The sequence below is a fragment of the Carettochelys insculpta genome, chromosome 3 (genome assembly GCF_033958435.1).
Source record: "Carettochelys insculpta isolate YL-2023 chromosome 3, ASM3395843v1, whole genome shotgun sequence".
Classification (NCBI taxonomy): Eukaryota; Metazoa; Chordata; order Testudines; family Carettochelyidae; genus Carettochelys; species Carettochelys insculpta.
In genome coordinates, this window is record NC_134139.1 from 197,171,273 (window position 1) to 197,198,634 (window position 27,362).

Genomic DNA, 27,362 nt, shown 5'->3' on the forward strand with positions numbered 1-27,362 from the left:
AGGCACAGGGTCTGCAACCAGTTGTCAGCTCTGTGTATCTTGTGTTGTTTAGTGCAACTGTGTCTGGGAGGGGCCCTTTAAGGGAGCGGCTTGCTGTTGAGTCCACCCTGTGACCCTGTCTGCAGCTGTGCCTGGCATCCCTATTTCGATGTGTGCTACTTTGATGTGTAGACGTTCCCTCGCTGCGCCTATTTCGATGTTGGGCTGAGCAACGTCGAAGTTGAACATCGACGTTGCTGGCCCTGGAGGACGTGTAGACGTTATTCATCGAAATAGACTATTTCGATGTCGCAACATCGAAATAAGCTATTTCGATGTTGGCTGCACGTGTAGACGTAGCCATAGTGTTTTCCACAACAGGGAATCAAAGATACTTCATAGAATAAAGTGAGTTTTCTATGTGTACAAAAATAGACACTCCCATTCACCCAGCTGAAAATCTTTATGCCCAAAGGAACAATTGAATATACCAGTTGTTCATAAAACAATGTAAAATAGCTGAGAGTAGCAGTGGACTGGGAGAGACCATATCTGAAATATGAGAGGGAGGAAGATCTGAAGGGAAAGGCTCTGGCCCTTGACTCATAAGATACCCTGTTCTGTCACAGTTTCTCTGTATGTGACTTTGGGCAAGTCATTTGGTCTCTCTGTGTTTCAGGGCTGCAGCTGTAGAACCAGGCAGCTTATAATTTTGCTACTTCCTGTGTTTATTTAGACTGTAGGCTCTTGAGGGCTCTGATTACGTGTTTGTGAAAAGCCTCGCAAAAAGGAAGCTGATCTCAGTCAAAATCTCTAGGTGCTACTGTCAGACGAACATATTTTAACAATAAGGAAGCAGAATACACAGAGAAAGCTGCCATTGTACACCTGACCTACCCCGCATAACATCATGAACCAAGAGTACACAGAAGTGCTGGCCAATCAGCCTGGTAGGCTGCTGCTCCTTTGAATTAGGATCAGAAGACTATCAACACTGAATGATCCATTTCTCCACTGTCTCAAACATGTTTTGTTTCAGGCCCTTGGTGGCCCATCCCTGGCATCCATATTGTCGCCTGTTGTCCACCTGTGTGACCAGCTTCTGTTTTCTACTCATCAGTGGGGCTGACAGCTTCTGTGGGCCCCTGAGCAAGGTTGGGGGAGGCCCTCTCAATACCTCGAGCAGTGACAGGGTGATGAGGACAGCAGTGAGCCAGCTCCTGCCATCCTCAGAGCCTCATGGGGCATGCAGGGCAGTGCATCACTCCCATGGCCATTTAAAAGGGCCTGAGTCTCCAGCCACTGCCACAGTAGCTACAGCCAGCTTCACGGGCCCCTTTAAATCACTGGGTCCTGGGGCAACTACCCCCTTTTCCCCTCCCCTTCCATCAGTAGGCCTGCTACTGGTTACTTTTCTCAAACAAGCACTCTGCGTGTCCCCCCATGCACTCATGCGAAGATGTAAACATCCCCAGAGCTAAGTCATTGTCCTCGTTCAGATCCTTCCTCAAACCCCTCCTTTGTCATGCAACCTGAACAAACTTGACAGCGGTTAGGCTGCTGGCTCTCTGCCTATCCTGCTGACTGACACTGCCTCATAGTTTCCTTCTGTTCCCTCATCAGTCCGTCTGCGTCCATCTTTGTGTGTGTGGTAGTGTTGTAGCCCTGTTGATCCCAGAATATTAGCGAGGCAAGGTAGATGACGCAATGGCTTTTACTGGACCAGCTTGAGCTGGTGAGAAAGACAAGTTTTCAAGCTTACACAGAAGTCTTCTTCAGGTCTGGGAAATTTACCCAGGCTTTGTCTACCCTTGCAGTATGAAAGCACTGCAGCAGCAGGGCTTCAATGTCATAGTTTGGTCTCTGAGCCAGCGCTAAGAGAGAGGTCTCCCAGAGTTTTGGGAAAACTACTTCTGTGATTTTTTCACACCCCTTAGAGAAAGTTTCAGCTTAGTAACTTGCCAATGTAGACAAGCCCTCAGAATGTCATAGCTGAAGAATCTGTTCCATCTTATATTGCACGGTGAGACTGAATACTTTTCCCAGAACTGAAACAGAGCTCTGTGTAAGCTAAAAGCTTCTCTCTCACACAAACGGAAGCTGGCCCAATAAAAATATTACCTCACCCCCCTGGTCTCCACCTCGTCTTGAATCTATACAGAAAGCATTCTGGGGCAGGGCCTTCACCTGTGGACTCCCTCTCCCCACCATCATTTTTGTATAACACCACACACAGTGGAGTCCTGGCCTATGATGTGACTCCTAGGTACTAGCCCAATACAAATAATAAGTGACCAAAATATTGTAATGGCTGGATGACCATTTTAAAGCAGGCTTAGCAGCTGCTCTCCAACATAATCATTGCTTTGATCGCTAAGTGCCATATCTAGAGTAAGGAAAACCAATGTACCCCTGTAGTGGGGCAGGATGGCCACCCCACTACCAGGGAGGGGAGGACCCCTTCCAGCAGCCATTTTGTGTGAAGTCTGGCCCCTCCCAGTCACCTGACCGCAAGTCAGGAGGTGAGGTCAGGGCTATAAGAGCCTGGGCTGATGGCCCAGTCTGCACTGAGCCTCAAGAGGAGCCAGAGGACAGCTCTGGGCTCCCTGCCTCAGGGGCTGGGGTCCCAGTCAGTACTGGGCCTCGAGAGGAGCCAAGGGATGGCCCTGGGCTCCCTGCATGGGAGGCTGAGTTCTCAGCTGGGACTGAGACTCTGGAGGAGCCAAGGTAGACAGGCCTGACATTAGAATAGCCCTGGGCTGAGGCCATGTGTTTCTCAGTGCATCAAGCTATCATCTCTCATGAGTCCCCTGGGTTTCAGAACCTACTTTTTCCTGGGGACATGGTGGGAACTGATGTTGCTCTGTTTTCAGAACACCACCAACAATAGGCCACACAACATGAATTCATGCAAGGTGGGTATCCCTCCACCCACACCCTTCATACCATTCTGTTGCCCCAGGCCCAGATGTTAAGAGATACTTGTTTTATTAAACACAATTCTTGTTCTGAAGGGGACATCATAAAGTCAAGTGCAATTTGATAGGGACATCCCAGCTAACTCACAAGGAGATACAGTCCCAATTGTTCATGTGGTATCACTAACAACTTCACACCTGGTAACCGCTTTCTTAATTCTTTGCCAACTGAGAAACAAATTGTTGATGAAGGTGCTGATATGTGGCACCTCCCCCAGTAACAAGTATGTGATACCAACTGGCCCAGACAAGCAAGAGAGGGACCATTCATCCAACTCCCTCTTAATGACTATGGACTGTATAAAACACAGGTTTTATTTCTACTGACTTCAGTGTAAGTCTTCCTGAGAGGTGAGAGGCCGTAAGAAAGTAAGAGTTCTTCATGCATGCCACAGTCCAATCAGGACATTAAAATGGGAGCTCCACACCTCAAGCCACCATGGTGTGAAGGATTAGGCTGTCAGTCCTCTTCCTAGTCTCAAAGACGTTGTTGATGCACTGCATCAGTTTGGATACCTCCCTGTGCATCCTTTTTTGTCAGCCCTAAAACCTACATTATTAGGCACTTCAGGATAAGTTTTCCAAAAGTGGTCTCCCTTTGTCTGTGCAAAACCCTTCTTTCTTATTACTCTCTGCAATAATAAACTTAAATGTTGCCTACATTAACCTGATCTCAGCTGCTGTTTTCTCCTTAGATGCCATTGCTACTAAAACCCTTGGTTTATCAAATATGCTGGCAACTCTGCATTTCGTACTTCTAGGCCTGTCTGCCAAATTTAAACACTCTGCACCCACTGTAGGATGGATCTAGTCATTAGTGACCAACAAAAGGCTTTTACCTTCCTCCTGGCTCTTCCTTTTGTGCCAGCCCTAAAACCTGTATTATTAGGCACTTTGGGACAAGTTTTCCAAAACGGGTCTCCCATTTTCTGTGTAAAATGCTTCTCTCGTATTACTATTGTTTTTAAAATGCAGTTTTGGGTATTCCCCTCCACCTGCAGCCTCCTTCTACCTTCCTCTCTGACAGCGTTTTGTCCTTTTTACTGACAGAGTAAGCGTGAATCATTGTCTCAGTCCTTATCTTCCACCTCTATCACAAATATCCAACTTTTGTTTTTATTGTCTCAGTGACCAGCCAAAATCTTGCGAGTTTTGCTTTTCTGCTGAAAAAATCTACTCTGCATCCAGGTGCATGTCTAGTGTTTATGGTTCTTCACTTGCCCCATCTGTTAAATAAGGGTATAAACAGTTGCCTCCCCTAGCCAGAATGGTGATGGGATGGGTTGTTAGGCTCTAATTGTGCAACCTTCATAACAACAACATTTTTCATTGGTTGCAATGGGTGAAAATTGCACCAACAGTCAATGGAGCTGCACCTGTTTACACTAGCAAAGGATTTGGCCTTTTGAGTTTGCATGAGTGTGTGGGAGTGTGGGCTGCAGAGCTGTGACCTTTAGCGTGTAAAGTTTTTGGAGAGTTGCCTTCAGCATACGCTGCAAAGCACCAAGCATATTCATACATCAGAGGACTGACTCTCCACCGCCCCGTACCATGCAGAATCATTTTACCAGTGCAAAATGAGGCAAGTGATTCAACAAGGTGCAGGGCCCAAAGCTTTTTAAGGCTAAGAAGACACCATGATGCTCGTCTAGTCTGATCTTCTGTGTAACACAGGCTAGAGGATTTCACCCGGTGGTTCCTTGAACTAGCAGGAATTACTCTTCCTTATTACAGATGTGAGCACCCTCACCCAATAGCCAGGCCTGCCAACAAGGTCAGAGGCCAAAGGAGGCAGTTGCTTCTGACCCCTTTGAAATGCTGTGGAGTGTTGTGCCACTGCCCCACACGTGACTCCGAAGGAGCACACACGGTGGGGGAACAGCTAATTGATCTGTGACCCGCCCCTTCTGCCCCTGGCCCCACCCCTTCCGGGGAAAGCGAACCAGGTCCCCCTTCCACCTTCTCGGCATCGCTGCCAGAATCTCTTGGTGCACAGGCTCAAAGTAGGTCAATTAATTTGCAGGTGAAAAGTGCCGTAGAAAATGTTTTTCATTCCTATTCATGTTGGATTATTGTTGACATTAGTAGGACTCACATGTACACAATGGGGCATAGCTCTGAACTTAATCACCCTTTGTCAGTTTCCGTACGCTTTACCATGCTGCATGTTGTAGCTCGCAAAAAAATCACTACAGGCTATATAGGTGTATGAACCAATCAAAACAGTGAACCAGCTGCCTGAACAAAAAGTCATAGAGGACACAGAGATGGATGTTTGCCTATATACAAAAGATAAGATGGCTCAAACCTAGAGCCGTCATGGCTACAGTTACACTACAGCACTGTTGACATAAGTCAGTGTCAGAAGAAATATCCTAACAAAACTTCTGTTGCCAGAGCGCAGGCACACACCAAAGCCAATCAGAAGAGTGCTCCGCTCCGTGGACAGAGTAGCCAAAATGCCCAGATGCTCTCATGACAAAACAGGCACCCATAAGCACAGCAGATAGGGCTGCCTATTGTCCTGGATGCACTTTCTGTTGAGAGAAGGGCCCCCAGAGCATCCACACAGTTTTTGTGTTGACAGAAGCTTGTCAGCGGAAGTGCCAACTTTTGTCAACATACTGTTGACAAAACGCGTTTTGCATGTGGACATTACACTGATTTTGTCGGCAAAACTCACTAGTGTTACCGTAGCCCACCTGAGTAGTTTGCTGAATTTAGTGGTACTACTCTCTTAACTAAGGTTTGCAGCATAAGGCCATTTAAGTTTCTGGACCATGGTCTGTACAAGTAATTAACATTCTATTTAAAAAAGTCAGTAAAGACTGGTAAGAATATCATTACAGAAAAGTTGAGACTATGAGGCCTTATTCTGGTTTAAGTTCATGTAATTTTAATTAAGTTCTTCAGAAAGGGCCTGGCACTTATGGAAAATATCCTTAATTAATATCAGATGCTAAATTAGTAATAAAAAATGAATATCATTTGGTCTCACGCTGGAACTAAAGTATGTTTTGGCATCATTACTAACCGTAAGCAGCAAGTTCTGGAAACAGATGCAAATCTAGATACATTTCCTAAATATAAAACACATTGCAAAGAAAACTCAGATAAACATATATCTATACATACTCATATATGTAAGTGTGCTATTTCCTGTCTGTATCAGCAACAAATTCATTCCACTTGAAGTTCCACTTGCTTCTTTCTTTTCTGTTGTTTTCAATCACATACTTCTGGGATAAAAATTCTTTCTCTCTGCCCTAATTTCTGCTGCTTACTTCATTTCTCAACAGTAATTTTAATAAATGAAATGCGGCTACAGTCAGGACCAGAATTGGGTCTTTCAATTCAACTGAGTTCTAAAAACCAGACCATTTATTTTTTGTTAGTCTTCAAAGTGCTACAGGACTGCTATTTTGTTTTGTGAAGATACAGATTAACACGGCGACCTCTCTGCGACCAAATCATAGAAACAGAGGACTGGAAGGGACCTCAGGAGGTCATCTAGTTCAGCCTCCAGCTTCAAGGAAAATCAACCCCAAATAAGTCATCCCAGCCAGGACCTTGTCAAGTCGAGACTTAGAAACCTCTAGGGATGGAGAATCCACCACTTCTCTAGGCAACTCATTCCAGTGCTTCACCAGCCTCCTGGTGAAGCAGTTTTTCCCAATATCCAACCTACTCCTCCCCTTCTGTGACTTCAGACCATTGCTCCGTGTTCTCCCATCTGTCACTACTGAGAACATTTTCTTTCCATCCTCTTCAGAGCTCCCCTTCAGGAAGTTGAAGGCTGCTATTAAATCATCCCAGTCTTATCTTCTTTAAACTAAATAAACCCAAATCCTTCAGCGTTCCCTCATAGGTCATGTGTTCCAGCCCCTTAATGATGTTTGTTGCCCTCTGCTGAACCTGCTCCAGCACATCCACATCTTTTTTATACCAGGGGGCCCAAAACTGGACACAGTATTCCAGATGTGGCCTCAACAGTGCCAAACAGAGGGGAACAACCACTTCTCTAGATCTGCTCGCAATGTTCCTCCTAATGCACCCTAATATACCGTTAGCCTTCTTGGCTACAAGGGCACACTGTTTACTCAGATCCAGCCTTTTATCCACCATAATTCCTAGGTCCCTTCCCGTTGTACTGCTGCTTAGTCAGTCAGTCCCCAGCTTATAACAATGCTTGGGATTCTTCCATCCCAACTGCAGGACTCTATACTTCTCCTTGTTGAACCGCATCAGATTTCTTTTGGTCCAATCCTCTAATTTATCCAGATCATTCTGGATCCGATCTCTACCCTCCAACATATCTACCTCTCCCTCTAGCTTAGTGTTGTCTGCAAACTTGCTGAGCGTGTAATCTAGTCCCTCACCAACGTCATTAATAAAGATGTTGAACAACACTGGCCCCAGAACCAAGCCTTGGAGCACTCCACTTGAAGCCAACCATCATCCAGATATTGAGCCATTGACCACCACCCATTGGGCCCAACCATCAAACCAGCTTTCTAGCTATCTTATAGTCCATGGATACAATCCATATTTCCTGAACTTATGGGCCAGAACATTGCAGGAAATTGTACCAAAAGCTTTGCTGAAGTCAAGGTATATCACATCCACTGACTTCCCCATGTCCACAGAGCCTGTTATCTCATCATAGAAGCTAATCAGTTTGGTCAGGCATTACTTGCCCTTGGTGAATCCATGCTGACTACTCTTGATCACTTTTCCCTCTTCCACGTGCTCCAAAATGGATCCCTTGAGGACCACCTCCATTATTTTCTCAGGCTGACTGGTCTATAGTTCCCTGTATTGTCCATCTTTCCTTTTTAAAGATGGGCACTACATTTGCATTTTTCCAGTCAACTGGGATCTCTCCCAATCTCCAAGAGTCTTCAAAGATAATGGCTAAAGGCTCAGCAATGACATCTGCCAAATCCCTCAGTACCCTTGGATGCATTAAATCCAGCCCCATGGATTTGTGTACATCTAGTTTTTCTAGGCAGCTCTTAATTTGTTCCTTCCCAACCAATGGGTGCCCTCCACCTTCCCATACTGCATTGTCTAGCACCGTAGCATAGGAGCTGTCCTTGTCCGTAAAGACGGGCAAAAAAAAACATTGAGTACTTCAGTTTTTCTTACATCATCTATCACTAGGTTAATTCTCTCATCCAATAATGGCCCCACACCTTCCCTTATAACTCTTTTATTGTTAACATGCCTGTAGAAAGCCTTCTTGTTACCCTTCATATCCCTTGCCAGATGCAGTTGCAATTGTGCTTTTGCTTTACTGATTCCTATCTGTCATTATATGGATGTGGCTGCCTAATTTTAGGCCACACATATTTGAAAAAATTGGCCTATATGCTAGAGGCAGGGATAATGCAACCCAGTTTCTGGACAATAGCTCCAATCAGAGATTCCATTGTAGAGAGTCGCTCCTACTTGTTCAACATGTCAGTGCCAAGGAGCTATATTGCCTTGGTGGAATTATATAGACAGGGGAATAAAAATGGACAAATTGTAATTTGCAAAATACAGTGTCATTTACGCAGGCTTAGCGACAAACTACAAATGACAGAATTGATTCTGAACAGCACAAATTTATCTGGATTTTCAGTAAAGCTTTTGAGTCCCACATCACATTCTCATAAGCAAGCTAGGAAATGTGGTCTACAAAGTAGGTGCAAGCCTAGCTGATAATCATTCGTTGAGTATTATCTTTCAATAGTTTGCTTTCAAACTGAGACGCATATCTAGTGGGATCCGGCAAGGATCAAACCTGGGTTTGGTACTATTCAATAGTTTCACTTATGTATTATACAATGGCATGGAGTGTGCTTATAACATTTGCAGATGACACCAAGTCAGGATGATCTGAAAGCTTTTTGAAGCATAGAATTAGAATTCAAAATGACTGACAAATTAGAGAATTGGACTGAATTTACAAAGATAAAATTCAATAAAGACAAAAGACACTTAAGAAGGGAAAAAAAATCAAATGTACACCTGCAAAATCAGAAATTAGCTAGCGGGTAGTGCTACTGGAAAAGATCTCGGGATTATACTCAATATGAATCATAATGTGATGGAGCTTCAAAAAAGGGCCATTCTGGGGTATATTAACAGGAATGCAATATGTAAGATGTGGGAGGTAGCTGCCCCCTCTACTCATCACTAGTGAGGCCTCAGCTGCAGTTCTGTGTCCATTTCTGAGCACCACACTTTACGAAAGATGTTGACAAATGAGCCAGTCCAGGAGAGGGCAACAAAAATGACAAAAGGTTTAGACAACCCAGCCAATAAAGAAATATTTAAAAATCCGGGCATCTCTGTCTTGAGGAAAGAAGATTCTTGGGGAATAATAATGGTCTTCAAATGAAGTGGGTTGTCCCATAAAAGCTCATGACCTAGTACATTTGATCCTCTCTAAGGTGACAAAGGATGGCTTCTTGTTTCTGAAATTTTTACGTATGTCAAGGAGAGAGAAATAGTGTTGTCTATATACACTGAAGACAGGAGAAGGACTGGGCTTAATCTGCACAAGGAAGATTTAGGTTAGATATTAGAAAAAAAACTTTCCAACTGCAAGGATAGATGAGCTCTGGTATAACCTTCCAAGGTCAGCTGTGGAATCCCTACTATACTGGATGTTGTTAAGTAGAGGTCATTTGATTTACTGGTTCCTGCCACAGAACAGAGGGTGGAACTGATGACTTCTTGAGATCCCAGCCCTATAATTCTACCCATCTATGATTCTACGTACAGAATCCCTTGTGCTTTTGGAGGTTCCTTTTGTCTGTTTAGCACAATGCTTCCCAAAATGAGGCATGCAAATGAATAGCCAGGAGAAGTGGGAGAACAGACAAGCCTCTCAGTTGCTCTTGCACTTCATCTTTCCTTTAAAAAACAAGTAAGGCCAGATTTACAACTAATTGCTAAGTGAACCCAGCTATGTCACATAAGGGCATGAAAAATCCATATAGGTAACTGCAACATAGTTAACCCAACCTAACTCCCAATGTATGTAAGCGGGGGGAAAGAAAGCAAAGTGGCCAAGAACTGGCAGAAGGCAGTGACAGAGGACACTGAATGAGCTGGCATCACCTGGGAAGCAGTACCACAATTAGCAAGTGACTATTACTAGTGGAGGAGCTTAACTTCCCAGTGGCACAGCAGGGACTAAGGTCTAAATTCTGAAATGGGATTAAAATGGGCCATGCACTGTTTGTTTGTCTGATTGATTGTTTTTACAGGCAGATGACCTTCAATGCAACATTTCATTGTCAGCTTTTATGCCCTTTTAGTAGTTTTTGTCCAACTTTTTTTCATGCATTTAAACAGGGTCTGTGTGAAACTGGACACTAGATAAAATTTTTCCTGATTTTTATTAGCTATTTTAAGGGAAACAGTGTGAACCTATGCAAAATGTGGCTGTTGGGAGACTCCTGAGTGGATTAATATGTACTACTTTGAGGGTGTGTCTACACTAACCCTCTTCTTCGAAGGGGGCATGCTAAGCAGGCAGGCTGGAGGAGGCTAATGAGGGCTGTGATGCCTCATAACGGCCACCATGGTAACGTCGAAGCTGCTAACATCGAAGGACTGACAGGCAATGTAGCTACAGTGCTTCGAAGTATGCACCAAACGTTGAAGTTCCATTGCTTCCAAAACATCGGAGCACCTCATTAGCCTCCTCGAAGTGCTACAATTCACCAGGCCAAGAAGAGTAGTGTGGTGCGGTGAAGAAGGGAAGGCAGAGCATTTGTCTGGTGTGTTATAGAGGCTACTCTGGTACAAGGGAGTGACGGAAGACTAGTATCTCCTGGCTGACAGAGTTCAGCTGATAACTTGTGACGTATGGTAGCTGTGGTAGGGGCAAAGTGTGTGCTTGAGGGTGAAAGGGCGGATGGGTGTGCCTGTGGTTTGTACTGTTAGTTGACTGACTTCCTTACTTTTGTATCAGGTACCGTAAATGTTTCATGGCTATGTTGTTGTGTATTAAATATTATTCCTCATTTAACATTTATTGGCCAAAGCCTGCAGCTGCTAAAGGCCTTCATTCTACAAGTTCTTGTGTGATGTGAAGGATAATATTCAGGCACTTAGTATCACTTCCTACACCACTGTGACCACACTACTATTTTTAGGCATTCAATATGTGGGGAGGATTAGAATCAAACTCCACTCCCAGAACTGTGTTGGTTCCAAAGGTCTGAGAGAATACACATCTCTTGGGTAAGAAGGTGGCATTTTTGCAGTCACAGAAGCATCCTTTCACATTCCATACCACACTTCATAAACAATATAAATCACATCCAGCCCTCACTCATTTGCCACAGCAAAGTTGAATTCACTTCACTTTAGGGGCATGCAAGCAGGGTGCCAGAGTTTTTAAATTGTGCTGTAGTATGTCTTCTTGGTCACTGAGAGTCAGACCTAGTCCTCAAATTAAGAAAGCCACTGATGGTCATTCTAAATAATAGAGAACAACAAGAAGTCTTGTGGCACCTGATAGACTAACAGATATTTTGGAGCGTAAGCTTTCGTGGGCAAAGACACGCTTCATTAGATTCATGAGCGGGGGGTGGTTTCAGAGGGGTATTTAAAGAGTGAGGTCCCAGGAAGAGGGAGGGCCAGAGCTGACAAGGTCTATTCCGCAAGGTGGAAATGACCCAGTATCAACAGTACTTATCAAAAGAGGAAAAAACAAGTCAGATCAGACAGGGGGATGTGAGCTTTTGTCAAAGTCTAATGGGGAGCTGTTAGCACCCAATGCAGAGAAACTGCCTTTGTAAGGAAACAAAAAAGCTGTAAAGTAGCACTTTAAAGACCAACAAAATAATTTATTAGGTGAGCCTTTGTGGGACAGGCCCACTTCTTCAGACCATAGCCATACCAGAACAGACTCTTGACTAACTATTTTGTGAGTCTTTAAAGTGCTACTTTACTGCTTTTTTGTTTTCTTAGTATATAGGCTAGCATGGCTTTCTCTCTGTTGCCTTTGTAAGCTGCGAGCCACTCCCAGTCTCTGTTTAATCCATGGTTAATGGAGTCAAATTTGCTCAGAGATTTCTCTCTCCATTTGATTTTTAAAATTTGTTTTGTTTCAGAACTGTCACTCTTAAATGATATTTAAGATATCTAAATGATAGTGAGTTAACACACAGGATTACATACACTCTCAGGATCAAAATCCTCTTTGGTAGCTTCAGAACTCAGTGATAATGCCACCTCCCTATGTTTGGAAATGACACGCACAGTGGGAAAGGCTGTTCACCCAAAGGACAGGAGAACTGGGAATAGCTTGCTATGGAGTAAAACAGAAAAGTACTGAAAATGGCCCTATTTAAGGTACCTAGTTAGGTCTTTTAGCCATTATGCTTCTGCCCCACAGGCTAGGCGCTCATGTTTCAATGCATGCCAGCAAGCAAGAGCTGCAGGGCAAGTATCTTGCACAGCTGTTGCCGTCCCATTCTGGGCATTCCCTGCAGGTACTGCTGAGGGCAACACTGCAGAAACAACTGCTTTGGCCACACAGGGCTGTGCAGACCATCTGGGGACTCAAATGAAAGAGAAATCAATCTAAAGCAAACACATTATTTCCTCAACATCAAGCTGATTTTTGTTTTTAAACCAATCGGGAGCATCACAAGGAAAGGCCAGAAAGGCTCTGCCAGAACTGCTGACCCACATGGAGATGCTGCATTCTCTGAAAACCCAGAGAGCGCTACAGTGAGAGAGCTCTGCAGCTATTTGTTTGAGAAACAGAGTCCCTCCTCCAAGATGAAAGAAATAAAGGAGTCTAAACTATTCAAATCTTACATGCCTCTTGGCTGGAGTTCAGTTTGTCCATGGTGCAGCTCAGTGAAGTGAGTAACGTTTACAGTGCTGTGAGCTTTGTAGCAGGGGGAAAACAAGACAGAAATTCACCTGGCTCTAACTCAAACAGGTGTATGGGGCTAGAATCTGAGACTATAATTGTGTCTTAGAAATACGGGAAAATAGAATAAGGCCAATTTTTCATGCTTTATTAATGATTGTAAAGGTTTTCTTTATACTATACATGCTTTCGGCAGATACCTCCCAACATTTCCACACCTGGCTAGAGTTTTAATGCTTCAGCTCAGACACCTTCCCCTGTGGTTTTCAAGACTGATAAAATACACCAGATGATCGTTTGCCATTGCATACTGTATCTTATAATGAGGAAATCAGTTTACACAGCTGAATTTATCTTTGTGACCACTAGAACTGGATAGCTGCATGTGCATTTGTTTGATAATGTCTCAGTGTTGGTTAGTGCATGCACCTAAACAATATTTCCTGTCTCCTCCGTCATTCCAGAGCACAACTTGACCAGTTTTCCCAAAAGCGCTCTGTACCCTGAAGTAACTCAGCCAGTTTCTGATAGAGCTCTTAATCATATATTAAATAAGGAACTGGCTGTCTTGAGTTACTGAACGGAAATAAGCAAGAGCAATTCTTAGATCTAAATATTAAAGAAGCAGTAAGCAGGGCCAATAAGTCAAATCTAATTTATGAGATAAAGGTTAAAAAAATCAAAATATGGAGAGATTATCATAGCTGCAACACAACAGATAGACATATGGCCCCCTATTGCAGACAGTGTGACTCAGTAGCTGAATTATACAGATAAAGATAGCCTGACCTAAAATGGACCTTCAGACACTCACAATACACACTCAGAATAACACAGCAGCATGTTAACTCGTGAATCAAAACTTTAAAAGAAAGAGATTTTGACCCCTTTACAGTTCAGAAACTCTGATAGCACAGACAGATCTTCACTTTCGCTGATAAGCTGCATTTCAGAGAAGCTTCCCAATAAGCAACCTCAACCTTTTCTCTCCTGTCTGCATTAGTAATTTAGCTGAAGCAATGTCTTTACCTGAGAGGCGTCTGGGCACATCGGTGATGGCAGGAAGGCCCGTGCCTCGTGAAGAGGACAGGGGAGTTGTGGAATGAATGGATGGTGAAGTCATCTGGCTCAAGTAAGATGGGTAAGACTGGTCATATGACCATGGAGGGGATGATTGTGCCTGTCTGGGGTCTAAAATAAAAAAAGACACAGAAAATTAAAAAAGAAATGAAAAGACTTAGGGACAGCAGCAGCTTAATCAGTGTTGGTAGATCACAGACTCTAAGCACATCACACCTGACAAACGAACACTGCCAGAACCCTTCCCTTCTTCACAGCTTTGAGAAAATTATTTTAACCTTGGAAAATAATATGGGAGGAAATGCACAGTGCAGAACAAAGCATTTTCTCTCAATTTCTAGTAGTAAGCAGAGTTTGAAATGTTTGACCAGTGTTCCATAAATTCTCTCACTCTTTCTTGTCCAGTCTTCATAAAACATTCTAACAGCTCAGAATTCTGTTAAACTACGCAGTGTATGTGGTTTTTTGTTTGGGGCTCATTTTTCTTTTTCTTTTCTTTTTTTTCTTTTTTAATGCTGCCACAGAACTTAAAACCGGCGTTCTGGGGAAGGAAGGAGAACTCAGAAGTTGATGGCCACACATGTCAAGTTGTTATCCAGTTTCAACATTAAACAGGAGTGTTTTCAGTACTGAGAAAGTGATCCAAGAAGGAAAATGTCATTAATCCTATTAGCATCTGCCCAAAAAATGTCATGTTTGGATTCTAGCCCTATTACCTAAAGTCACAATCAATATAGTCAAAACTGAGTGGGGTATGGGATAACCACTGGACATTAATTATGCCTTTTCTAAGTTTTACAACTTTCCTTGCATAGAATGATTTAAGGGCATGCAGATTCTCTTTTTCATTGAAGTTCTGGTTCTGGTGGGCTGCTTTGGGCAAAAGGAAATGGTGAGTGGATTTACTTTCTTACCACTAGGTTTTGTAAATAATTTTGCTTTTCATCAATAGCCAGTGATTCACTGCTGACAGGAGAAATTACTCATCAGCATTTATTTTTTCTTTTTACACTGGTGAATACCCAACAGCATTTCCTATTTAAGAGAGTTTGTTTAGTAAGGTAGGTGGTACGCAGGAGAGCTCTATGCACTGCTGCCTGTGGATTACTTTATGTACACTGCAACAAATCCAAACTTTCTTTGCCGTTTCCTAACCAGCAATTCAATTCCAGTTTACCTCAAGTTACTGCTACATTTGAACAGTTTCTCAAGTCTCCATTTTGTTGACAGAAACACAAAATTTGAATTTCAGAAGCAATCTTCTCCCCCCCCCCTTTTTTTTTATCTTCAAAAAACTCATCTTTTGGTAAGGGAACCCTCTTTCTGCTCTTTCATCTTTTTCTTGTTTATTTTTTCTGTTCAGACATGGTGATTTGTTTGAATAGGTGTCTGGAAAGCAGATACTCCCTTCAAGCAAAATAACTACAGAGACAACCAATTTAATTTTAAGAGAATTTTGCTTAGGTTTGCAGTTTATAGTAGGGTTAAATATATATAATATAAACCATTAAAATAAATGATCTTCAGGAATCTGAAGGACACTTGATTTTTAAATGTAATGATCTTATTTGTTTTAATAATTTCTAGGCTAGGGCAACATAGATTGTTAAAATGTCAAAAAGGACTGGCTGTTACGATAGCTGATATTGACACTCCTCTCTGACTCACACTGGTAATGAAATTCACTGTTCAATGAGTGGTAAGCTATCTTAAACCGCGAAGAAAAAGTTAATGCACAGTTGCAAAACAATATAAAATTAATTATGGGTCAGGACCACAGCCTGAAATCCAACCTTCTTCAAATTCCAGGAGGTTTTGATCCCAGCATTTGGATCCAAACAGCCCTCCCTTATAGTTTTGATTCTAGGCTCCTTCATACTGGAAGGGGCTAAATTACCATTTCAAATGTGGAAGAAATAGCTCACAAATGGATGTTCCTACAGGATTTGGGTTCAACACAGAGAGAATCTCATCTATACAGCTGCTCTTGTGGGACTTCTGCCACTCAGAATGGTAGAAGTCTCCATGTAAACTGAGCACTTGGGCAGCCACCCAGGAGAGGTTCAAATGCTGTCCAAATAATTACCAGAGTGCCCTCAGCAAGCAGCATGATTTTCTACTGGTGGTGCACATCTGCACATGCCTCAGTGCACACCACAAAATTTATTCCACATATGGATGAGAGGGAACAATGCCTGGGAACAGAAGTCCATGTCTGTGCACCATCATATCTTGAACTTATATCCTAGTCCTCACTTGACCTGGAACCCTGAAATCTAGCCTAGGCCTACGTCTAAATACAACCTTCTTGGCTCTCCTCATCTTAAAACAAGAGTAAAGGCTTTAGAGGTCACGTAAGCAGATACTCATTTTTGAAACTTGGTTTCAGCAATTTCTGATTGTAACAGTATAAAATTTAAAAGCCAAAATTATTTCAGAATTAGAAAAGGGGGATTCTCTTTTGGGTAAGGCACTTTATTGGGACTCAGGAGATCTGGGTTCAAGCCCAGCTTTACCAAGACACAGGTGCTGGACTGAGGGGTGCTGCTGTGCCCCATGGCTTGAAGTGGTTTCCATGATATACAGAGTTTGTAGTTTGGTTCAATGGTTCTCAGCACCCTCACTATACAAATCGTGCCTGACCTTCCCTCCACAGATTGTGGGAAAGACTTTAACACCGGATTACAAAGGGAGACATCCGAACAGGAATTTATTCTTGTATTCAATACTTTGCTCTCTGGCCTTAACAGAGATAGCAATTACCTTACACATTATAAGGACCGCTTCCCCATCTTTGATATTTGTAGTGATCTCAGGCAAGTCACTAACGGACCCTTGCAGTAAGTAATTTCCTCACTACCCTTTGCACCCTGCCCCACTGATGTCAGTTTTCATTTTATTTTTTTGTTTGTTTTCTATATCTCTGTTATATATTCATTGTGCCAGTTCACTTTCATCACTGTTTCCAGATCTGAAGAAGTGGGTCTGCCCCACGAAAGCTCATCACCTAATAAATTATTTTGTTAGTCTTTAAAGCACTGCATGACTGCTTTTTCGTTTTATTGGGCAAGTCACTTAACTATTCTGTGCCCCAGTTCCCTGGGACACTCTCTTTCTCCTGCTCTTTGCTCGGCTTGGTAAAAACTTCTTTGAACTACAGACTGTTTCTTTCTTATGCAGTTAGCTCAATGGGCCCCAGAGCTTGGCTGACATCTCTCAGCGCTGATAGCTCACTGCACAGATTACCCATGCCTTCCAACAGTGGGGGGTATACATTGAGGGCAGCAGCTTCAGCACGTTACTGAGCATGCTCAGTCCATGTGAGCATGCTCAGTACAAGCCAAACAGCAAATTTTAGGGAGGAGGAGGGGTATAAAACTCCACATTACCCCTCCTCCATGTCACCTCGGACTCAGTGGTGACATATTCCAAAGTGGCCACTTCTCTAATGAAGAGGGAAAATAACTTCCCTGTGAGCTCTGTAGAGAAATAAGGGCCTCGTTCATCACTGATTAGAAAAAGAAAGCAATTGAAAAGGAATAACTGAAGCCAAACAAAACTCAGGCAAAAGTTGATAGAAAAGGCACTACTGCCCCAGAGAGTCACTGCTCGAAAGGAAATCAAGGCCTTGCCAGTATGGAGAGTCATGAGACTTCCTCACCCTAAGTCAGTGCTGAGGTCACCTTCGGGGCAGGGTGGGGAATCTTGCCCTGTGGCAGGCTGGCTTTTTTCACTCTACTTGGCTGGTTAACAACCAGGAAAGTGAAGTTTCTAGCTTCTGTGAGCAGAAGCTTTCAAAGCAATTTTACCTCATTAAGAACAGCAGGTGTATGTGCAGACATGTGCAGAGAGCTAGGTGGGGGGGACAGGCTGTGTCTGTGCTGTCCATCCAAGCTGACTTGCAAAGCCAAATGGTAAATGCCACATATTTCACCGAGCTGGGCTGAACACATTTCTCAACCAGGCTACATGGGAAATTCAGTGCACAAACTTCGAAAACAGCTGTTAGTCCTGCAGAGCGCTGGCCAGCTGGGGACCCACAATGCAATGTTCGATTGCACAATGTGCCATGGTGTCCAACAAGTTCTGAAGTGGTAGCCACTATAGCAAACTAGCCACATTATTTTGAAAATATATTTATTATTCTACCCAACTAGCTAACTCAACCAGACGAATAACCACAGGTGGCAAGGGACTGGTATCATGGATACCACGGCACTAGGGGCAAGTCTATATTAGAAGTGCTACTATGTGATGATGCAGCTGCACTGCTAGTGCGTGTCAGGTGGAGAGAGCTCCTCTGTTGGCATAATAAAACCACCTCTTTTGAGAAGAGAGGGACATGCTCTCCTGATGACATAGTGCTTTCCACACTGGTGCTCAGGTTGGTTTTTCTATTGCTTGGGGGTGGCGTATTCAGACCCTTGAGCAACGTTAAGTTATACTGATGTAACCTGCCATGTAGACAAGCCCTTACAGCTTGTCCCAAATGCCACTGGAGCAGGAACTTAGGCCAATCATGGTTTGTTTGGGTTGTTTTCCCACTTATGCCACAGAGTGTCTTGAAAACAGAGCGTTTTGCAGAGAGGAAACCCACTTCTAAGAGCCTCACTGAGCCTGTCCATACCCCAGAGTTTGCTCTCGGACTTATGTTTTCTGGGACTTTTGGCAAAGCTGGGCACAAGGACTTAAGAGGGAATCACAAGGAAGTTTTTGAAAGTTTTTTTTTATTGCTTGTGTGCTGAATGATCACTTAGCCTGAATACAGAGGGTAGTAAATATGCCCTGGTGGAGTACATACTTTGGTCTGTGAGCATACTAGTTGGAAACTTTTTCTGCTTTCTGTGCAAGACGCAAGTTCTTTTGTTAGCTCTGCCAGGGGACTTTTGACATTTGCTAGGCGATCAAGCAGCTTCAGAGTGTCTAAGAGCTAGTAGCTTTGCAACATCACAACTGCAGCATCTTTTCAATTGTTAAACGCCTAGAACCTACAAGAACTCCCAGAGCTGTTAACCAAAGGGGCTACTTCTGCACTACAGCAACGAAGGGTCCTGTGGCATCTTATAGACTAACAGAAAAGTTTTGAGCATGAGCTTTCGTGAGCACAGACTCACTTCATCAGATACATCTGATGAAGTGAGTCTGTACTCACGAAAGCTCATGCTCAAAACTTTTCTGTTAGTCTATAAGGTGCCACAGGACCCTTCGTTGCTGTTACAGATCTAGACTAACACGGCTACCCCTCCAATACTTCTGCACCACAGTGATCTGTCAACAGAAGTTGCTGTCAGAAGAGATCTTCCAACATAAAGTCTATCAACAGATTTTGGCCACACACAAAAGTGGATTGCTCTGTTGATCTGCTCTGTCAACAGAGAGTGGCCAGACTGCCCGATCACTCTCTTGACAGAATGGCCAACCAGAAGCACAGCAGGCAGGGCTGCCTGACAGAGGGCCTCCCAGAACATCCACACTTTTTTTGTTGACCGATTCTGTCAAGAAAGGCATTCTGCCTCGTGAGAGAGAGGCAGAAGGCTGTCAACAAAAGTCTTATGTTCTGACAACAGTGTTTTTAGCGTGGATGCTCCATGGGTTTTGCCAACAAAGCCCTCTAGAGTAGACATTGCTAGGGAGTATAATTCTGCCTAAAGAAATCCCCAGCATACTAGAAAATAATAAAGGCACACGAAACAGGTCTGTGGAGGCAGAAGGAAGAATAACCCACCCACCTGTCTTGTTTAAACACTAAGAAAGACAGAGCACAGTGAGGTGAGCAAAGTCATTCAGGGCTATCCTATTTCTGTTCTTCAAAATTTGGACTGATTACTAATAGCAGTCCTCCTTCTGTAAACATTTTTGTTATGCCTGTGTGGGTGTGAAAAAAGCGCTGCCTTCGTAAGTCATTCACAACAGAGCAAATCATGCAAATACTCCTAAACTTCGTGCACAGATCGGCTGAAACAAGTCAACAGGGGTGAGGTCTAAACTAACAAGCACACAGCTACTTCCTGTTTGCACTGCCAGGTAAGCATCTGTGAAGCAGGAAATATCAAACACTGCACATTATTTTACTCCTAAGCTTCACTGCCACCTTCATAGTTACAGTTGATAGATTTACGTACTATTTGTTCATTGCTTCCATGGTCTAGGGTATACCTCTTAGTGGATTCTTGGGAAAACAGGGGTGCTTAGAAATTAGACAAATGTTGGGTGGATTATACGTAAAAATCATTATCCCAATTCTCCTGTCAATTACACATGCTTTCTCCATTAAGGAGTTCTTTGCAATGCTTTGGTACTAGGTTATGAGATGTACAGAAATCTAGAGTAGAGAGAAATCACTTTTCCACTCCCCAAACTGAAAGGGTACTGAACACGGGCTGACTGCGTCTCCCTACAGAGCTGTGGTCCCCAAGGCGTGGGGCATGCCCCCATAAAGCAATGCAGAGGAACAGTTGGGGGTTGTAGCTAGCCTGCACAAAATTCAGGAGAGAGTGCCATCCCGCACTGTTCTGCCCCCAGCACCAGCCGAAGCCCCAGCATCACTCGCAACTCTGACTGCAGCCTGGCTCCCAGCTCCCAGCTTCCAACCCCAGCCCCACTCCAACCGCCAGCTCTTGCCCTGGTTGCAGTCATGACACCACTCCTGGCCACGGCTCTGTCCTAAGTCTAGGCCCCGACCTCCAGGCAGCATCTGGGCACAAACAGATTACATTCTGGGTAAGGGGATGTAAGACATGCAAAGCTTAGGGACCACTGCTGTAGAGTCTAAAATCTAAAAGAACATTGCATGCAAGCACATTTTATGCAATCATTCTCATGAGAGTCTCTGTCATCCATTCACCTCTGATGCCACATCTGTTTTTGGCTGACTATTATGGTTACTGCTCATGCTGAAACACAAGCAGGCTGGAGCCACCTTTAGTAAATATTTAAAGTGAGATCTCCTCATTTATAGTCTTAACAAAGCAATGACTACTCTCTGTACAAGTAAATGGACTATTGTAGAACTGTCTCTTCCCTGACAAGTATCAGAGGGATAACTGTGTTAGTCTGCATCTGCAAAAATAACAAGAAGTCCTGTGGTACCTTACAGAGTAACAGATATTATGGAGCATAAGCTTTCATGGGCAAAGACTTGCTTCATCAAGATGCAATGTCTTCTCCGAGTTTCTCTTGGACTTTTAAAAATTCTGGGCCAGATCCCTATCTCTGGTCAATCAGAAGTAATTCCACTGAAGTCAAGACTAACTGTTACTTCTGGACTAACATTGGTATAAGTGAGACTAGTTTTTGCTTTTCACTCTCTAACATTACCCCACCACCACCACCACCTGAAGAATAAAAGAAGCACAGCTCTTTCTAGCCAAGGAACATGACCGTAAAATGGAAAAAATAAAAAAGAGACTTTAGTGTGCCCAGACTTTATCCCTTGAAGGATCACCATGATAAGTTGCCCGGAGCTTGAAGGATGCAAAGAAGCAACCTAAAATCCAACAGACTGAAATCACCCCTGTCAACAGTGCAGAGCTTAGAGCTGACACCTACCATCACTCTGTGTTGATACACACAGCCAGACAGGCTGGGTCCTGTAGTTTCTACGGACATTTCTGTATAAAAGTAAAATGGAGCCAAAACATGCTTCTCTGGACTAAATTCTGGGAGAATGGTCCTTATGGATAAAATTCAACCCCACAAGGAGGCTCTAACATGCTTTTAAATGGCACACTGGGGCTTTTGATGATAAAGGGTACTATGGGGTTAGTGGAAGCTGTCTTCTCAACTAGCTAGTCCACAAATCTTTATATAGTCTCAGAGGGGTAGTCATGTTAGTCTGTAGCATCGCCAAAAAAGCAAGCACTTCTGTAGCACCTTAAAGGCTAACAGCTTTATTTATTAGGTAACGAGTTTTCATGGGTAAGATCTGATGAATCTGATGAAGTGGCTCTTGCACATGAAAGCTCATTACCTAATAAATAAAATTGTTAGTCTTTAAGGTGCTACAGGGCTGCTTGGGTTTTTTTTTCTGTAAATCTTTACATAGAATTTGTAGTAAATGTACCTCACTTCATTCCAGCAAATTCCTGACAAACTACAGCAACTTCTTATGAAACAATGCTGCTGAACCTAGAAAAGTATCCAGCCCTGAAAAGAAGGCCCTCTTTGTTTCTCTAGGGGTGCGTCTACAGCAGGAACTAACTTTGAACTTAGGTGCCACTTCGAAGTAGCCTGCAGAGAGTATACACACGTTTTCCCGTACTTCAAAGTTAACTTCAGATTAAGGGAGCTCAACTTCGAAGTCCTTGCTCCATTCCCAGGAATGGAGTATTGCCCTACATCGAAGTTTAACTTCGAAATAGGGTGTGTGAAGACACTCAGCTTCAAAGTCTGTTACAACTTCAAAGTCGTACTTTGAAGTAAGCAACTTCTGAAGTTATTTTTGTAGTGTAGACATGGCCTAGGTGTAATTCATCACTGTGTTGATGGACTCAACATCGGGACTAAGGAAAAATTCACTGGGGCAGAAGCAAGAGCCTTGTTGGCCTGACAGAGCAGATGAGTTTTCCCCCGCACCCTGCCCTGCAGTGATTTCAGTATAAGCAAAGCCAGGAAGATCCAACCCTAATTGCATTAACTCTGCCTTCTGCCACCCTAAATGTCACACATATCATGAGAGAGATTGTTCCATCCTTTCCCAGTCTAAAAAAAATCAAGTTAAATGTGGCTGGGCAAAAGTTGGGGGGCGGGGGAGAAGCATGTTTCGCACAACCTGCCTTTGAGTGCTGTTATTTCAGTTACTAAAGTCACAGATTGCCTATAGATCAGATGGTGCCATAGTGGTGATGGAGCATGAAACCTCACTTAACTCCCACTTTACAGTTTCTTCTTTGCAGCTGAGATTCCACCACTCAAGCTAACCACATTCTTGCCATTACGCCTGTGGTTTTTCCCGTCTGATAGAAGCTAATCCTCACTGGTTGCATTTTAGAAAAAAACAACAGTTTTTCTTTGTTCATGTTTAAGAATTGATGCAACAGTTCACTGTGTGGATGGTAGGGTAATTTGATACTCAAACAAGTCCTTCCAGTTCCACTAAAAAAAAAAAAAAAAAAAAGGAACGAATGTACCAGGATGCAAATGTGAATGGACAGGGAACCTGATTTATGTGCAATATGCAGGGATCAAATTGGACCTGCTCTACCTCAGCAAAGGTATCTGGTTATTGGCCGATTTGTTTTTTAATGACCTTTCAATGTTGCTTTTGGAGAATAATAGTTAAAATGCCATGTTGAATAAGGACAAGTCCGTGCTAAGCCATGTTTGCACTGCAATAAACTGGTCCTTCAGCAGCTTCAAGAAACTGGTGTATTTAAAAAAATACAGTATTCAGAGATGACAGGTAAACAAACACTACCCAGAAAAAAAAAATAACAGTAAACCAGCAGATGTTTCAGGGCATACTCTTAATTCTTTACTACTTAGATGGGAGATGGCCAGGTTTTAAATCCTTTTTTGTGTTTGATCACAAAATAATTATGCAAAATCTAAACAAAAGAAGGTTAACTGTGCTCAAGACATACTGGCTTTTACAATAAAGAAATAATTGTGTGCTACTGCAAATCCTAGGACGTAATGGTTTTCTTTTATCTTAATTACTGAGTGAAAAATTACCAAACTAAGACATTTACAAAGCAACACCTGGGTAATTTTATCAAGTGTAATAAAAAGCCTTTCTTCTTGTACAAAGGTTACTTCTCTTTTTATTGCACACCCAGATCCTACTCACTCAAATGACCATACCAAGAGAGAACAAGATAGAAAAGACAAAGTCGTTATTAAATTAATTTTTGTGAGAGTACACCCACGGTAAATGGCAAAAATGCAGCATCAGAGGAAAGCACAAAAAGTATCTTTCCCAGGCTGTATTACCCCAAATAAGCACAATTTCAGTAACCTTCCATGGTCAAGTTATTGATTGCTCAGTGAGGTGTGCCTCACTCAGCTCTCTGGACTGTAAACCTGGCCTGGCTCAGGCCTACATTCCTCTGCAAGGGACTTCACTAACTCCAGAGCTTGCAATCCCCAAAAATTTGCAGAGGGGCTGTCAGAGAAAGCTCCAACACCATCATGGTAGAACATAGGGAGAGAAGAGTTCCTTAAAGTAGCCATATCCCAAACTATATAAGGTTATATAAATGGGAACCAACACCTCGAACTACACCCAGAAACAGACAGGGAAGACAGCAATTAATGGATTACACATGTATCAGGCTCCCCCGACTACTGTATTAATCAGGTGGCCTACAGTAATGCTAGCAAGTGGTCTTCAGTGGCTTTCATACAACTGGTGCAGACAAAGAATCGGGGGCTGTAGGTCTGAATCAGTAAGGTGTGTGTAGCTGCAAATTGTAAGTGGTAGGAGTCATTGCTGCTGCTTGGGGAAATGACAGTGGTCAAGGACTCAACAGTACTCAACAACTGTGAGCCTCGTTGGCAAGGAAAGGATGTACTCCACAGCTAGATAGAGAAGTCAACCCTTTCCAATTCAAGCTGCATCCCTCTGCCACAGCAGCATCAGCCTGAGGCTATGTCTGCAGTGGCACTCTTGATGGTAAAGCCTCTGTTGGTTGGGGTTTGAAAAAACACATCCCTGGCCAATATATTATTACACCAACAAACACACCAGCATGGGAAGCACTATGTCTGCAGGAGATGCTGTCCTAGCACTACAGATACTACTGCTCATTGGGGGTGTTTTAATTACACCACTGGGAGAGCTTTCTTGCATCAACACAGAGTAGGGTGACCAGATAGCAAGTCTGAAAAAATGGGACAGGAGAGGGGCTGGGGTGGGCGGTAATAGGCTTCTATATGAGACAAAGCCCAAATATTGGTACTTGTCCCTATACAATTGGGACATCTGGTCACTCTAGCACAGAGCAGCTGGGAGACCTTACAACAGTGCAACTGTAGCGGTACAGCTGTGTGGCTGTAAGAGCTGTAGAGTAGACATAGCCTCAGTCAGCACAATCTTCATGGATCTTAACTGTTGACACTCACTGTGCTGTGAACAGTAAAGACCAAGGCTTTGTCTGCTCCAAGACTTACTTATATATCTGCAGTTTTCACCTCCAGGATTTGTAAATTCTGTTGATGATTCATAACAAGGCAAAGAAGCTTATTATTAATCAAACCCAGAAGCACAATTTCTATGGGAGGCTTTCATGTGAATGAGAACAGCATATGAAGTTACACTTAACTAGGATTAAAGTTACAAGGGGCTCTCAGTCCTTCTCCTTCAGGCCATAAGCTGATCACCAGATGCGGGTCAGGAAGAATTCCCACCTCCCCCACTTCTTCATTAAGGGTTACACAACAGGTAAACTAAAGAGAGGCAGAAAGAGAAGGAGGGTTTTGGTTATGCCTTTAAGGGCCTCATCTAGATACTCTGAAATGGAAAGCCTGAAGCCTGTCTGACTGTCTTTTCTCAAAGTTGAGGTGAGGCTTCATTTACTCTTAGAGACAGGAGGCTAGACTAAAGAGATCGTTGGTCTTTTCGTTTAGCTCTTCTTAAATATAGCACTATATGCAGCAAAATCCATATTTCAGATGCCTAACAAATGAAAGGGAAGCCTGGCAAATGAACCTGTGACGAGATACCAGTGGATGGCATGTTCCGTATTTATACATATCATATTCATATTTCACAAGAGATAAAACAAGAGCTCTAGAGTTGTGGGAAACTTGGCAGTTTCCATTAACCCAGGTTCATGAGAAGAATTATTTTTCAGTTTCGATTCTCATGGGGTTTCATGTTGAGTTTTGGGTTCAAACAAAAACCCACTTATTCTTTACTGCAAATTAATTAACTGGCTGAACTTTTAAAAAACAAAGCCACAATATTTCATCTAAACCACTGAGTTTCAGCTGGTATCATGTCAAAACCACTTGAAACATGAAACCATAAATCTTACCAGGTTGACTCACAATGAGGCACAGGTTGTCTGGAAAAAGTATGCAAAACTTACTAACTTTTCATGTTTTTAGCAAAATACTGACCCCCATGAATTTTGTATGCTTTAGGATTATGTTGTGTCTCTCTGGCACAATTATAGTAAAAATACCATTTCACTGTTACATCTGTCACACCCGTAACTTATTATTATTACTTTCTCAGCATAGCGAAATCCCATTCCTCAGTGTACACGCAGAACTGCAGCATACAATTCTTATTAGAAGTCTTGAGAGAGTTTCATGTACTCCAGTTTATTGATTGTGACAGTGATATTAACTGGCACAAGAGAGAAGCCACAGTGTGAGAAGGCTGCATTGGTATTCTGATAACACCAGCACTATGCTGGCCACTTTTCTTGCTGGCAAAGTAAAGAGCACAGCTGAGTAAATACAGTCAGGTAGAACAGCTTTACGTATTGCACCACTACACAATGGTGGGTTATTTCAGAGTACCATGGTGCTTGGATTTCACCAGATTCCTCACCTGTATGCTGGATTTTGACATCTTGGTCTTTTAAAATATAATTTCAGAATACATTTTCAGCTTTAAATGCTACTGAATAATCTGCTCCTCAGCTAACTTCGATTGGTGCATATCTCTCACTCTGTAAAAGCCTCACTTCTCTACAGCCAACACAAAAATATCCACAACCAGTTACTACCATTGCCTGTGCAAATCAAACCTATGATTCTGTCTCTTACCTGTAATCTGACTCTGTCCTTGTGGATTAAAAGGACTTGGTGCAGAGTTCAGAGAGGGCCGTGGGCTCTGAGTAGGGACCCCTACTCTCATACTGGGATGAGGAATGCGCCCTAAATCACTGAGGCGTTCAGAGAACAAACTAGGTTTAGAGTCATCAAGCTTCTGTCTGTGTCCTGGAAACAGCAAATCATAAAATAAAAGGGTTATTAACACGACTGAACAATTTACCACACAAAAAAAAACTTATCTGTAAAGACCTAATAGCTGTTTTGGGGTTCTCTCGGCATTTTTGGCTAGAGACAGAAACCAATGCTGGTGAAAGAATGGTAACAGGGACTGAGAGTATATTCCGTAAAGTCTTCTATAGAGTTGCAAATCTGAGTATTAAACACTATGCAACAGATTCTCAGCTGATCTAAACTGTTATAGCTCCACTGACTGTGACAGAGCTGTGACAACTCAGACTATCTGAGGGTCTGCCCCACCTTGAGTTCTACCAAATGAAAAAAGTAGTGTGCAGTCTATACTCAGATGTTGTGCTGGTAAAGCTTATTGATTAGATATCAGTATTACCAGTAAAAGTCCTAGCATGGATGCAGTTATACCACTATAAGCATATACCTAGGGCTTCTGTTTTCCAAGGTTTATCTATTTCATTTTCATTGACAGTCCAGGAAGAAAGTGCTCTCAAAACCAAACAAGATCTCTTTGCAAATTA

General features: G+C 43.0%; 1 protein-coding gene across 1 annotated transcript in view; it reads right to left on the minus strand.

Moving 5' to 3' along the window:
* The window catches only part of RUNX2 (RUNX family transcription factor 2), a 217,227-nt gene that overhangs the window by 24,260 nt on the left and 165,605 nt on the right, over window positions 1-27,362 (minus strand). The window contains exons 5-6 of the mRNA XM_074991368.1: window positions 26,644-26,817; window positions 13,876-14,037 (exon numbers count right to left, since the gene is read on the minus strand). Of these exons, the coding sequence (XP_074847469.1) occupies window positions 13,876-14,037; window positions 26,644-26,817 (336 nt within the window). The remainder of the gene's footprint in view (window positions 1-13,875; window positions 14,038-26,643; window positions 26,818-27,362) is intronic.